This window comes from Capsicum annuum, chromosome 3 (genome assembly GCF_002878395.1).
Source record: "Capsicum annuum cultivar UCD-10X-F1 chromosome 3, UCD10Xv1.1, whole genome shotgun sequence".
In the NCBI taxonomy this organism is placed as follows: domain Eukaryota; kingdom Viridiplantae; phylum Streptophyta; class Magnoliopsida; order Solanales; family Solanaceae; genus Capsicum; species Capsicum annuum.
In genome coordinates, this window is record NC_061113.1 from 267,842,616 (window position 1) to 267,855,643 (window position 13,028).

At 33.4% G+C, this 13,028-nt stretch overlaps 1 protein-coding gene and 1 long non-coding RNA gene across 2 annotated transcripts; both read left to right on the forward strand.

Moving 5' to 3' along the window:
- The first annotated feature begins 3,312 nt into the window (after positions 1-3,312).
- LOC107861772 lies at positions 3,313-5,429 on the forward strand. Its single transcript, XR_001671849.2, has 4 exons — positions 3,313-3,450; positions 3,554-4,277; positions 4,402-4,722; positions 4,823-5,429. It is a non-coding gene; the product is annotated as an uncharacterized LOC107861772 (long non-coding RNA).
- A 494-nt stretch (positions 5,430-5,923) lies between these two features.
- LOC107864713 (putative leucine-rich repeat receptor-like serine/threonine-protein kinase At2g19230) lies at positions 5,924-9,898 on the forward strand. Its single transcript, XM_047408811.1, is given in 12 exon segments — positions 5,924-6,558; positions 6,660-6,748; positions 6,877-7,104; positions 7,235-7,370; positions 7,456-7,527; positions 7,655-7,726; positions 7,814-7,894; positions 8,434-8,659; positions 8,784-8,910; positions 9,023-9,085; positions 9,183-9,372; positions 9,482-9,898. Coding segments are annotated over 12 exon segments (2,238 nt in total). The 3' UTR covers positions 9,801-9,898.
- Positions 9,899-13,028: the final 3,130 nt, after the last annotated feature.

Sequence of the window (13,028 nt, forward strand, 5' to 3'; positions counted from 1 at the left end):
TTTTGAAAGAGGTTCTAAGCTATCATAATTTGATACACTTAAGGCATGATTATATTCCATTCTTGGGGAATGAGAAGCTTATTAATGCAAACGTGCACTTGATTGTGATGGTATCACAACTCACCTCCGAAAGAGGTTGAATAATTGAGAAAAGTTATTTTGAAATCTACTTCTGAAGTAGTAAACCTGAAATTTATTCCTATAATAGTAAATCTGAAATTTACTAAAGCAAAAACACATATCATGATAAACTTGGAGTTTACTAGCATAAAAGTTCATAAGTTGACATGAACGATTGCGATATCTTAAAGATGTGCACATTAAGTATTAAACATATATTGAAGAATTCAAAAATTCTTCATGAACTTTAATGTTGCTTGTTCTCATGATACGTTGGTTGGACCAACTAATTTTGGGATTGGATCCCTCAAAATCTGGAAAAAAAATAAAAGGTGAATAGGGTCCCGTTCACCTATCATGTGATATGTTGAAAATATGCATCAATAAGATGATCACATGTACATTCATTCTCAACCTGCAATTTGACATTCATAAAGTACTTGCTCAACAAAATTGAGTTAAGAACATAATTTTCAAATTGTGCAATCAAGAAAGTTATCTTGATGATGATGGTTTGGCATTAAATGCCTTCGATAAATAGCTAAACCATCGCTAATGAGAACAAAGCTTCATGTGTTAATCTGAAATATGATATGTTGCATACAATAACACTTGTATGCATTAGACCAATAAATTATGATTATTTCTTCTCCTCAATTGGTTCAAGATCATGAACCAACTATTCCATCTAATAGTTTTGATGTGCAGTATACGATTAATGAATGTACCATGATGCACAAAGAAGGATCCATCAAAGAAGATGGAGGATGTATGTTAACTTTCCTACCATAAGGGGGAGATTATAAATAGCTATGAAGTATGTTAGGAATTATCATCAGATCCTCATTCAAAAGATAATTCAAGTCAAATGTCGAACCCATCTCATATTTAAGTTGCAAGTGCTCCTATTTTATGTCTCTAAAGGACAAAGTCTATGCATGCGTGAAGCGTGATAGACCAATCGATTCCAAATGAAATAGTACTTGTATAGAATAAGGAGCAAATAATCATAACAAGAAGGTAATATGCGCTTGAAGAGCCTATAATATAACACTTCATGAAACCTTATAAGAGGTTTATGTACCTAAAAATAATGAAGTGATGAGATCTCAAAATGTTATGTCGCATTGTGAACCGATATAAATGATATATCATCAATATATTTGACACAATATTGGCGCAATATTGTGAAAGATTACGAGGATCTGAATTCTACGTTTATTTAAGCATGCTGACGTAGAAACATTTATCAAGTGATATGAAATGGTGCATCTTGGTAAATAAAAACTTATTTGATTTGTAGTCCAGACACTTGAAGATGTTACACATAAAATGTTGAATATTGTCACTTGACAAAATTTGTATGAAAACTTCTTTAAGGATTCAAAATATAAAAGTTTCTAGGAAACTTATTGATAATCCTTATATTGTATAAGCTTATAGCTTGAAAATTATTGAAATTCTTGGAGAGTTTTCAAAAGCAATAAGATTATTTGCTGAAATGAGAAATATATCAATTTGGATTGATTATGAAGTACCATATCTTAGTACAATTGGTGCACTCATATATCTTGTAAAAAACTACAAGACCCAATATAGCCTTTCGCTTAATTTGTTAGCAAGGTATATTTCTACTCCTACTAGAAGACATCGAAATGGGATAAAATACATGAGTTTATTTTATTCTAAAGATTCCAGTCCCGATCCTACTGGTCATGCTGATGTTGGGTACTCATCTAACCCGCATAAATCTCGGTCTCAAACATATAATGTATTCACATGTGGGGATACTGTCATATGTTGGAGATATACAAAGCAGTTTATCGTAGCCACTTTATCAAATGATGCTGAGATAATAGCTATTCATGAAGCTAGCCGAGAATATGCATGGTTGAGGTTCATGATACATCTCATTCAAGAAAAATGTGGTGTGAAATATGACAATCTATCCACAATTTTATACAGAGATAATTCAGCATACATAGCACATCTTAAGGGAGGATACATAAATGGAGATAGAACGAAACACATTTTGCCAGAGTTTTTCTACATACATGAGCTACAAAAGAATGATGATATTAACGTGCAACAGATTCGTTCAACTGACAATGTGATTGATTTATTCACCAAATCTTCTCAAATTGCAACTTTCAGGAAGATGCTGCACAAGATCGAGATGCAAAGGTCAAGGATGTTCTCATTAGAGGACTTAATACGCGCTGTACTCTTTTTCCTTACGAGGTTTTGTCCCACTGAGTTTCCCTTGTAAGGTTTTTAATGAGACAACTGAAATGCGTATTATTAGAGATGCGTACTCTTTTTCCTTCACTAGATTTTTTTCCCTATTGGATTTTTTCTAGTAAGGTTTTAACGAGTCACATTATCTACCAATTAGACATTCAAGGGGGAGTGTTATAAATGTATTTACATTATAGTGAATGTCTATCAAGATCTACTTTGATATCTATTAGGATTTGAAGCATCCGTCTTTTACTCAGACTAGGAGTAAATTTCCCCCATAAAGAGAGGGGTTTTGTTCATTGTATTCATAATCTTATGATCTTTCATCCCTCAAGAGAAGAAATAAGAATCACTCTCTCTATTCTCTCTACTCTTCTTCTTTATTCTTTATTAGTTTATAACAAAATCCTAATTGTTAGAAATTATAAATGCTTCAAGCTTTTCAATACGATAATAGCCGAGCTTTATATTGTGTCTTTGTTACCCTAAATAAGCTAATACTTTGTGAATCACTGAATTATGAATAAGTAGTGCATCTAATATATATACATACATATCTATCTATCTATCTATCTATATAGATAGATAGACAGATAGATATAGAGAGATATTTATATATATATATAACATAAATAGGGATAAAACAATAATATAGTGTATCCTTATTGGGTTATCAGTTTAACCGATAACCCAATAAGCTAAAATCGAAATCGAACCGTTTAGCCAATAAACTTTTTTATAAAACCAATAAAAAACTGTTAGCCCAATAACCCAATACCAATAACCCAATAACATTTTTATCGATTTGATTTATTGGTCGGTTCGATTTTTGCACACCCTAATGGTTATATTAATTAGAACAAAGTCGTATCTTCTAGTAAATTTATGATAGAAATTAACTAATGATGCTTCGTGAATTATGCATAATATAATTATTAAGATGGCAATTAATGGTTAATTACTAGTGATCACTGATCTAGAATCTGGAATTTGAATTGAACACTAAAATGACCAAAGAATTGATTATTATTTTTCTAATTTGTATTTCTCTCTTTGCACTTGAATCTAACACCCAAGTTGATCAATCAGGTATTAATAATTTCATCATTCAACTCATTTATATTTTTGTTCATTTCCTTTTGTGATTCTAATTGATTGAATGAAGCTTTTAATATTCTTCAACTTTCATCAGGATTCATTAGCATAGATTGTGGATTTCCTCAAGGTTCCAACTATACCGATGCAGCGACTGGACTACACTATGTATCCGGTTCAGGGTTCATCGATACAGGTATTAATATGGTACTATCTCGACTTTGTTTCAGGCCACTGGCCTGGAACAACAGTTGTTCACCCTCACAAGCTTTCCCGAAGGAAAAAGAAATTGCCACACCATTAGAGTTTCTCAAGGAAAAGGAAAGAAATACTTGATCAGGGCAAGATTTCTGTATGGAAATTATTATGATGGGAAAAGTCAACCACCTAATTTCGATCTTCATCTTGGAGTTGACTTTTGGGAAATAGTCAGGGCTTCAATTCCGTTACTTAGAGAGATCATACACGTTCTCTCCTCGGATTTTGTACATGTTTGTCTAGTAGATACACACCATTTTTATCCACACTTGAACTCAGGCTCTTTAACGACACACGCATGTATACAACCGTATCAGGGCCTTGATCTTGGCTCAACCTCCACTCACTTTGTAAGGTAAATACTCCTTATCTAATACTGAATGATACTCAATTTGATTAATTATCTGGTGATTCCATATATATAAAAATGTGACAGGCTAGTCTCCTGATGAGCATTCATCATAGAAACTTGATTTCTGTAGTTGGGTATTGTGTTGAGGGCACTAACATTGGTATCATTTACGAATACATGCCCAATCGAAGCTTAGACATCCATTTATCAGGTAAGTGATTTATAATCAAACCACTCTAAAGCTTGTTTCAGATCACACTTTTCAGAAGTCTTTTGTTCGAACAACTCCACTTAAATTTGGACGGGGGAGTAATTTATTTTCTCTTGGCGTGCAGATAGAAATCCCACTCCTTTAACATGGGAGGAAAGACTTCAAATAGCGTTGGACGCAGCTCAAGGCACAACCTAGCTCCGGTTTAGAATAGTTACATATTGGAAGTGCTTAATTTTAAGTGAAATAATGAAGGCTTGGAGTATCTACATCATGGTTGTCAGCCACCAATAATACACAGAGATATCAAGCCTACAAATATTCTATTAGATAACAAATTCCACGCAAAGCTTGCTGATTTTGGTTTGTCAAGATTTTTCCCAAGTGAAGGGGAAGGTCACGTTACCACTGTAATCGCGGGCACACAAGGCTACCTTGATCCTGAGTATGTGCACCCTTGTTTCATTAGTCTATCTCAAAAAGAGCGACGAGACATCTAATTTTTTTATGTTAATTCAGACATTAACACTCGAATTAACCTGCAGGTACTATAGGTCAAATCAGCTAACGGAAAAGAGTGATGTATACAGTTTCGGTGTTGTTCTTTTGGAAATAATAAACAGGGCGTAATTCAATAGGAGAACATGACAAGATTTATGTGATTACGTGGGTGAATGGCATGCTTGAGAAAAGAGATACTGCAAAAGTAGTCGATCCAAGAATACGAGGAGAAGTCGGTGTAAGTTGTGGAATTGGCAATGGCTTGTGTTTCTCTAGATCCAACAAGTAGACCAGCTATGTCTGTCGTAGTCTTGATATTAAAGCAATGTTTAAGAGAGATGATTGTCTATGCCTCGAAGTGAAGTACACGATGTTTCTAAATTGGATAATTGCCTCCATACTAAGATGACATGACCGTGTGTTTATTTGGTTGTGAGTGTGAAAGACAAACTACAATAGTACATAGTTTCATTTAACAAAATTTATGTACATTCATTGTTTCTTTTGTGATAATCGGGGCAAACTTGGTATAACTATGTACTGTATTTAGGAGAAAAATCAACTAGGTAGGTAGACAAGGATTAAGTCTAGGACAATGAATACATATGCATTCGCTGTTGAAACTTGAAGATGAATACATCTGCAACTGCATACGAGCCCTCCATTTTTTGTGTATTTTGTCATTGAAACATTAGTATTAATCTTGATATGATGTCATTACTATTTGACTGTTTCATTGTGTTTTTCGTACTAATCCTCCGGAAAACTGAACAAGATGCAAAAAGAAATTTTAAGGAACATAGAATCAGCTTAAACTCATCGTTGTTCCTAACAGTAATTGGAAGATTATAGTACGCCTGTTTACTTAACCAAAGCATTTTTCGTTGAACAAACACTCAAAACAGATCATATAAATTCTGTAGCTCTAGATGACAATCGTGACATCACAGTATTATCAATCTTGTTCATTTGGAATTTCTTTTTTTCTATAGAAAAAATAAAATGAGAGAAACATTCAATGTTGAAAACAGACAAGTGAACTTTGTTTTTTAAGGAGCAGGACAAAGTCCCCTTCTCTTAATTGCATTTGCCATATAATGTTCCTATTGATTAAGATTCTGGTGTTTGTCATCAACATATTTCAAATGACGAAAATTTTGCTTGTTGTCTTTCTAGTTGGGATTTCTCTCTTTGCCGCACTTGAAGTTAACGCCCAATTTGATCAATCAGGTTTCATAAGCATAGATTGTGGAATTCCTCAAGGTTCCAACTACATTGATGCAGCTACCGGACTACACTATGTATCCGATTCAGGCTTCATCGATACAGGTAACAATGCTACTATCTCGACTGAATTTCAGACCACTGGCCTGGAACAACAATTGTTGACTCTCAGAAGCTTTCCTCATGGAACTAAAAATTGCTACACCATAAGACCTTCCAAAGGTAAAGGAAACAAATACTTGATCAGGGCAAGATTTCTGTACTGAAATTATGATGGGAAAAGTCAACCACCTAATTTCGATCTCCATCTTGGAGTTGACTTTTGGGACACGATTGAAATCATCAACGCTTCCACGCCATTTCTTATAGAGATCATACACATTGTCTCATCTGATTTTGTCCATATTTGTCTAGTAAATACCGGTCGAGGAACACCATTTATATCCACAGTTGAACTCAGGCTCTTTAACGACACACGCATGTATGTTACCGGATCTGGATCACTACAAACAATCATGCGCCTCGATCTTGGCTCAACATCCACTAAATCTATAAGGTAAGCATACTACAAAGTAAAACTGAAATTAGCTAACAGATTTTGTTGTTTGGCTATAGCATTTGTCTGCTAAATTTTTTTTGATTTTATTGTTTGATCAGGTACCAAGATGATATATATGATCGTATATGGGTGCCCTATAATAATGTGGAAAATACAATATCATTAAGTAGTTCTTCAAACATAGATAGTATAACTGCAACAAATTACGACTACTTTCGACCACCATCAAGAGTCATGAGCACGGCAATAGTAGCAGATAATGCTAGCGATGCATTAACATTATCATTCGAAGCTACAAACTCGACAAATAATGAGCACTATTTGTATCTGTTAATGGACATATTTTTCTTGCGCCATTCGATCTATCTTCGTTCTATTTGCTAGCGTGCACGGTTTGGAGCCAACATGCAGAAGGACCAACGGCCAACTACCGAATTTCGCTTGAGAGAACGGGAAATTCAACTCTTCCTCCTATCATCAATGCCCTCGAGATATATAAAGTCATGAAGCAATTCAATACCACTCAAACGCAGGATCTAGATGGTAAGTACCCGCGTACTCAGAGGAGAATTTTCTAAGGAGATTCAATTGAACAATTGTGCTTGTGTTAAACACTTCCGTACGTATTTACATACTCATTAGTTTAACATGGATATTGCAAATTTGCAATTAGCTGAGGCTATTGTGAATATCAAGTCAACGTATGGAATCAAAAGGAACTGGCAAGGAGATCCATGCGGTCCTGAAGCTGAAATTTGGAATGGTCTCAGGTGCAATTCGGATGTGAATTCCATCAGGATTGTATTCTTGTACTGTCCTTTTACTATATGCTCCATCTATTTTGTTATTGCGAATGAAACTAATTAACTAAAATGAGTTTAATTTGTTGAGTAGAAACTTGTCATCAAGTGGATTATCTGGGACGATATCACCTTATATTCCAAATCTCACAAAGCTAGAATATCTGTAAGTATTCACTGCAAGCTTTTATAATCAGTTTGTGTATGTATTTCGATAGTTAAAGGGGGTCTTGTACTATTATTGCTATTTTTATTAGTATAACCTTCTTAATTAATTGTTACTATTATTGAAGGGATTTGTCAAACAATAAGTTGACGGGGGAGGTGCCAGCTGTTCTCTCTCAACTAAGCTTCTTAAGAGTCCTGTAATTTACTCAGCCAATTCCTTAATTTTTTTCTTTCATATGTATTTAGTTAGAAGATAAAGAGTAATTTGTTTCAATTTATGACAGCAACTTGAAAGGAAACAATTTTTCCCGTCCACTCCCCGCAGATTTGCTGGCAAAATCAAAAGATGGATCTCTCTTGTTGAGGTTTCATTTTCACTATTCAATTACATTTCTACAATAAGTGGTCACATGTCGTAATTTAGTATAATACATGTAAAAATAGACGTCAGAAGATTATACAGTGATTCTATTTAGATTAATTATATCCTTCAAAATTTTATTGTTGTGGCATATATATACAGCTTCGATGAAAGTGATGAAGGAAGTAACAGCCACCCTAAGAATCACGAAGAGGTCAATGTTCCTCGACTCGCATCAATTATTGTTGCATCCCTGGTGGGTTTTGGTCTCTTGGCTTTCCTTCTTTGGATGATCCCAAGAAAAAACCAAGGTGAGGAAATATGCAACATCTCCGGTACAAATATTTATCGTCGTGTTTTTTGTTTCAAAATGTTTAACGTACATAGTAGTAGTAGTAGAAAAACAACATGTCATTTATACAAATTTATTTCAAATGTCTCAAGGGACGTTCGTCAAAAATTAATTCTTTTTTTTTTTTTTTTGAAAGTGTGACCTAATTAGTGAAAGAAATGCCTAAAGGTAAATTTTAATTTCTCGAACAGGAAGGTTGAATCAGAAAGAAAAAAGAGAATCAATAATATTGAATTGGAGTCGAAAATTTGGCATTTTACATACTCAGAGGTGTTGCGCATAACAAATAACTTTCAATAAATCCTCGGGAAAGGTGGTTTTGGGACGGTTTATTTTGGCTATATCGATGACCGTGAAGTCGCTGTTAAGATGCTATCCCCATCTTCAGCTCAAGGGTTCAAGGAATTCCAAGCTGAGGTATACATTGAATTTAATTTCAATACTTTGGATTTCAAATGACAACTGAATACATTTATTTTGGCTATATCAATGACCTTGTTACGTTACATATGCAATACGCACGAATTTTTCTTTTTGGCAGGCTAATCTCTTGATGAGCATTCATCATAGAAACTTGATTTCTGTGGTTGGGTATTTTGTTGAAGCTACTAACATTGGTATCATTTACGAATACATGCCCAATGGAAGCTTAGACAAGCACATATCAGGTAAATAGCATATTTATACTTGCGTCTTTGACATAAATATATACCCCATGAAAATTATTGGAGTGCCAGGATTATCCTGGAATTTATTTATGTGCTCGTGGCGTACGTGCAGATAGGAATCCACACCCCTTGACATGGGAGCAAAGGCTTCAAATAGCGTTGGATGCTGCACAAGGTACAGTAGCTTTGTTTCTAATTTTCTTCTATTACATGGGAGTATTTACTAGTTGAGTTGAGTGCTTATTTTTAAAGTCCTTTAAACTGAATTGTAGGATTGGAGTATCTACATCATGGTTGCCAACCACCAATAATACACAGAGATATTAAGCCTACAAATATTCTATTAGATGACAAATTCCACGCAAAGCTTGCTGACTTTGGTCTATCTAGGATTTTGCCAACTGAAGGGGCAACTCATGTTACCACTGTAGTTGCTGGTACTCCAGGATATCTTGACCCTGAGTATGCACTGCTCCCCTGATTTAATAATACGTACGTAGGATGACGAATATATCTAATTTTCGATGTTAATTTCAGATATCGACTTTCAAATTGATCTATCTCTATGCAGGTACTATAGATCAAATCAGCTAACGGAAAAGAGCGATGTTTACAGTTTCGGCGTTGTTCTTTTGGAAATAATAACAGGGCGAAATTTGATTGGAAAACAAGACAAGATTTATGTAGTAACGTGGGTTAATGACATGCTTGAGAAAGGAGATGTAACAAAAGTAATTGACCCAGGATTACGAGGAGAAGTTGATGTTAAATCAGCCAGGAAAGTTGTGGAATTGGCAATGGCTTGTGTTTCTCTAGATTCAAGAGGAAGACCAGATATGTCTGTCGTCGTCTCTGTACTAAAGCAATGTTTAAGAGAAATGATTAACTAGATGCTACATGAATTGAAGTTTATGTGCAGATACAATATTTCAAATCAGTGAACTGATTGTTCCTTTGGTGATAATGGGAGCGCATTTGGATCAGTATTTTTATTATAGGAGTTCATCATCTTATAAATATACATAAAAAATAATTTGGCTATGTTTTACCAGTCAACTAGATTCATCGGTTCCGATGAACCCCTCTTGCTCCTTTAATTCCACTGGTGCTTGCTATAACAATATATAATTGTTCAAACCGAAAGGTCCTACTCCTTGTTAGAATCATGACCGCAACCTTAAAATAAGTGGAGAAAAATTATTGATGAATGTAGACATCTAAAATTAAAATTTGTGGACTCTTCAATAAGAATTCAAATTCTGTTAAAGTTCTAGAAGGCTACTTTACCCTAAATCTCACATGTTCCCTGAAACAGGGATCTTGAATATCCCATAAACTGATGGGTATTCGTAAAAAGATAGGGATCTGCAATATCCCACAAAATCACGGGATATTCATAAAGAGATCATCCTATATTCGAAAATAAGCCACTAATGGCCCTCGATTACGGAGGAAATCAAGAGAGAAGAATCAAGGGAGGAACAGATTTGTAACCACGATTGTTTATCAATAAAAAATTCTTGTTTCTTTATATTTTTGTTTGTGGTTAAAATTTATTTTCCATGAACGAAAATTTGTTGCGAACAATGAACATCGTGAATGCAATCAATTAGGACTATAATATATGTAAACTAGCAATTATTACTAAACTTATAAGATAACGTAACTCTTCAAGCAATATTCTAACTGGTACGACTTGGTAGAAAGAAATTTTTCAATTGAATTTTATCTTGCGACTTTAAACAATTTTAGAATAGATCCTTATTATAAATAAGCTAATTAAACAAACAGGGGGCATCTGTATTTTAATTCAATTTGCAATTAATTAATAGTTAAATACCTTACCATTATTGAGCATTGATTTGGTTATCAAATTGAGAGCATCATCAATATTTTTTGATAAATCAGTGCAATATTCCTTGAGTGCATCATCAATGTGTATATAATAATTCCGGCTTCCGTATTGCTTGTTCGATCGATGCATTTAATTTGTTTATCCAAAGGTCAACACCATTTTTTCTATTCGACTTGAGACAAGTCAAACATGCCATCTTTCACTCAGAAATTACAAGTCAAAATTCTTGCACATAGCTAGCAATGTATTTGATCTAATAATTTAGAAATTGGTGATTCATTAAGGTAAAATAATCTATCGGTGAACCTTCCCATGTGATAAATGGAAGGACAAATAACATAAAACCCCGACAGTTTGAAATGTAATTAAAGAAAATTTTAATATTTTGTATAATTACTGGAAATTCCTATTTTGGGTCTGTCGAGATGCATAATTAGTTTCCGATACATTCAATGAAGATACAGTTTTTCCTTTATAAAGATACATAATTAGCTTCCGATACATTTTATATTATGGGTCTGTCAAGATACATAATAATCCAATGAATATACATTGTTTCCTTTGTAATAAATATGTCATTAGCTCCTGATACATTTTTTTTTTCAATTTTGGATCTGTCGAGATATATAATTAGATCTCGATACATCCAACGAAGATATATAATTAGTTTAGATTTTTATAATTACTTTGTAAGAGTGAATATTTGTGTAAATATGATAAGTTAGAATGTGTGTTTATGTTATTTTTCCTAAATGAAATAAGACCATCTCAAGTTTATTAGGAGAAATTGGACCAGAAGCCTAATTGTGGACTTGGGCTTGGAGGCATGAGACATCAACTGCTTAAGAGCCTACTTTAGCCCATTATGTGCCACAGAAGGGTGAATCTCAAAAATAGATTCAAATTAGGGTGACTTTCAACTTTTAGCCTCAAATAAAAAAAACTTCTTTAAAATAGTCTTAGTTATTAACTAGTATTTTTTTGGACAAAATTACCCCTAATCAATCCTCATAATGAATAACAACTCCATATTTATATCTTTCAACTTTTATTTTTTTTCTTTTTAATTTTACTTTGATTTTTATTTTTTCTTTTCTATTTTTATTTTTAATTTTCTCAACCCTTACTTTTTTCCTCTCAGCTTTTTTTTTTTATATTATTTTTATTTTTTCTTTCCTCTTTTTTTTGTGTTCTTTTTAGTTTTTATCAACCCTTACTTTTTTCTTTACACCTTTCAGAGTCTACTTTTATATAAAAAAAACTTTTTTTATTTTTCTTTGATTTTTATTCTTTCTTTTTAAATTTTTCTCGACCTTTATTTTTATTTAATCTTTCTTTTTTTATCAATCTTTATTTTTTTTTTCTATTCTCTCTCAACTTCTATATTTTCTTTGATTTTTTTTTTGATATTTTTCTTCATTTTCTTCTTTTTTGCAATTTTTATTATTTTTATTTTTTTTCTTCGATTTCTTCCATTCAAGTTACATCTCCTAAGTAAGAGTTGACACTATCACATTATAAAGGTAAGATTTACGACTTTCGAACAATAAGCTACGTTTCATGGGCAAGAGTTGACACTACTACATTGTAGAAGTAAGACTTATGACTTTCAAATAACAAGTTATATATGTTTCATGAAAAAGAGTTGACACTACCACATTGTATTTTAATTTATGAGATGTTTTACAACTATTGCCTTAGAGATGAGACTTAGCTTAAGGACTTTCAAGCAACAAATTATGCCCCACGGACAAGAGTTGACTCTACCACGTTATGTTTTCATTTATAAGATGTTCTACAACTATTGCCTTAGAGTTAGAGGCAAGACTTAGCTCAAGGACTTTCAAACTATAAATTATGCCCCACCGGCAAGAGCTGACTCTACCACGTTATTTTTTCATTTATGAGATGTTCTACAACCATTGTCTTAGAGGCAAGACTTAGCTTAAGGACTTTCAAACAACAAATTATGCCCTATAAACAAGAGTTGACTCTATCACGTTATATTTTCATTTATGAGATGTTCTACAACTATTGTCTTAAAGACAGGACTTAGCTCAAGGATTTTCAAACATCAAATTATGCTCCACAAGCAAGAATTGACTCTACCACATTAATTTTTTTCATTTATGAGATGTTCTACAACTATTGCCTTAGAAGCAAGACTTGACTCAAGGACTTTCAAACTACAAATTATGCCCCACGGGTAAGAGTTAACTCTACCACGTTATATTTTCATTTATGAGATGTTCTACAACTATTG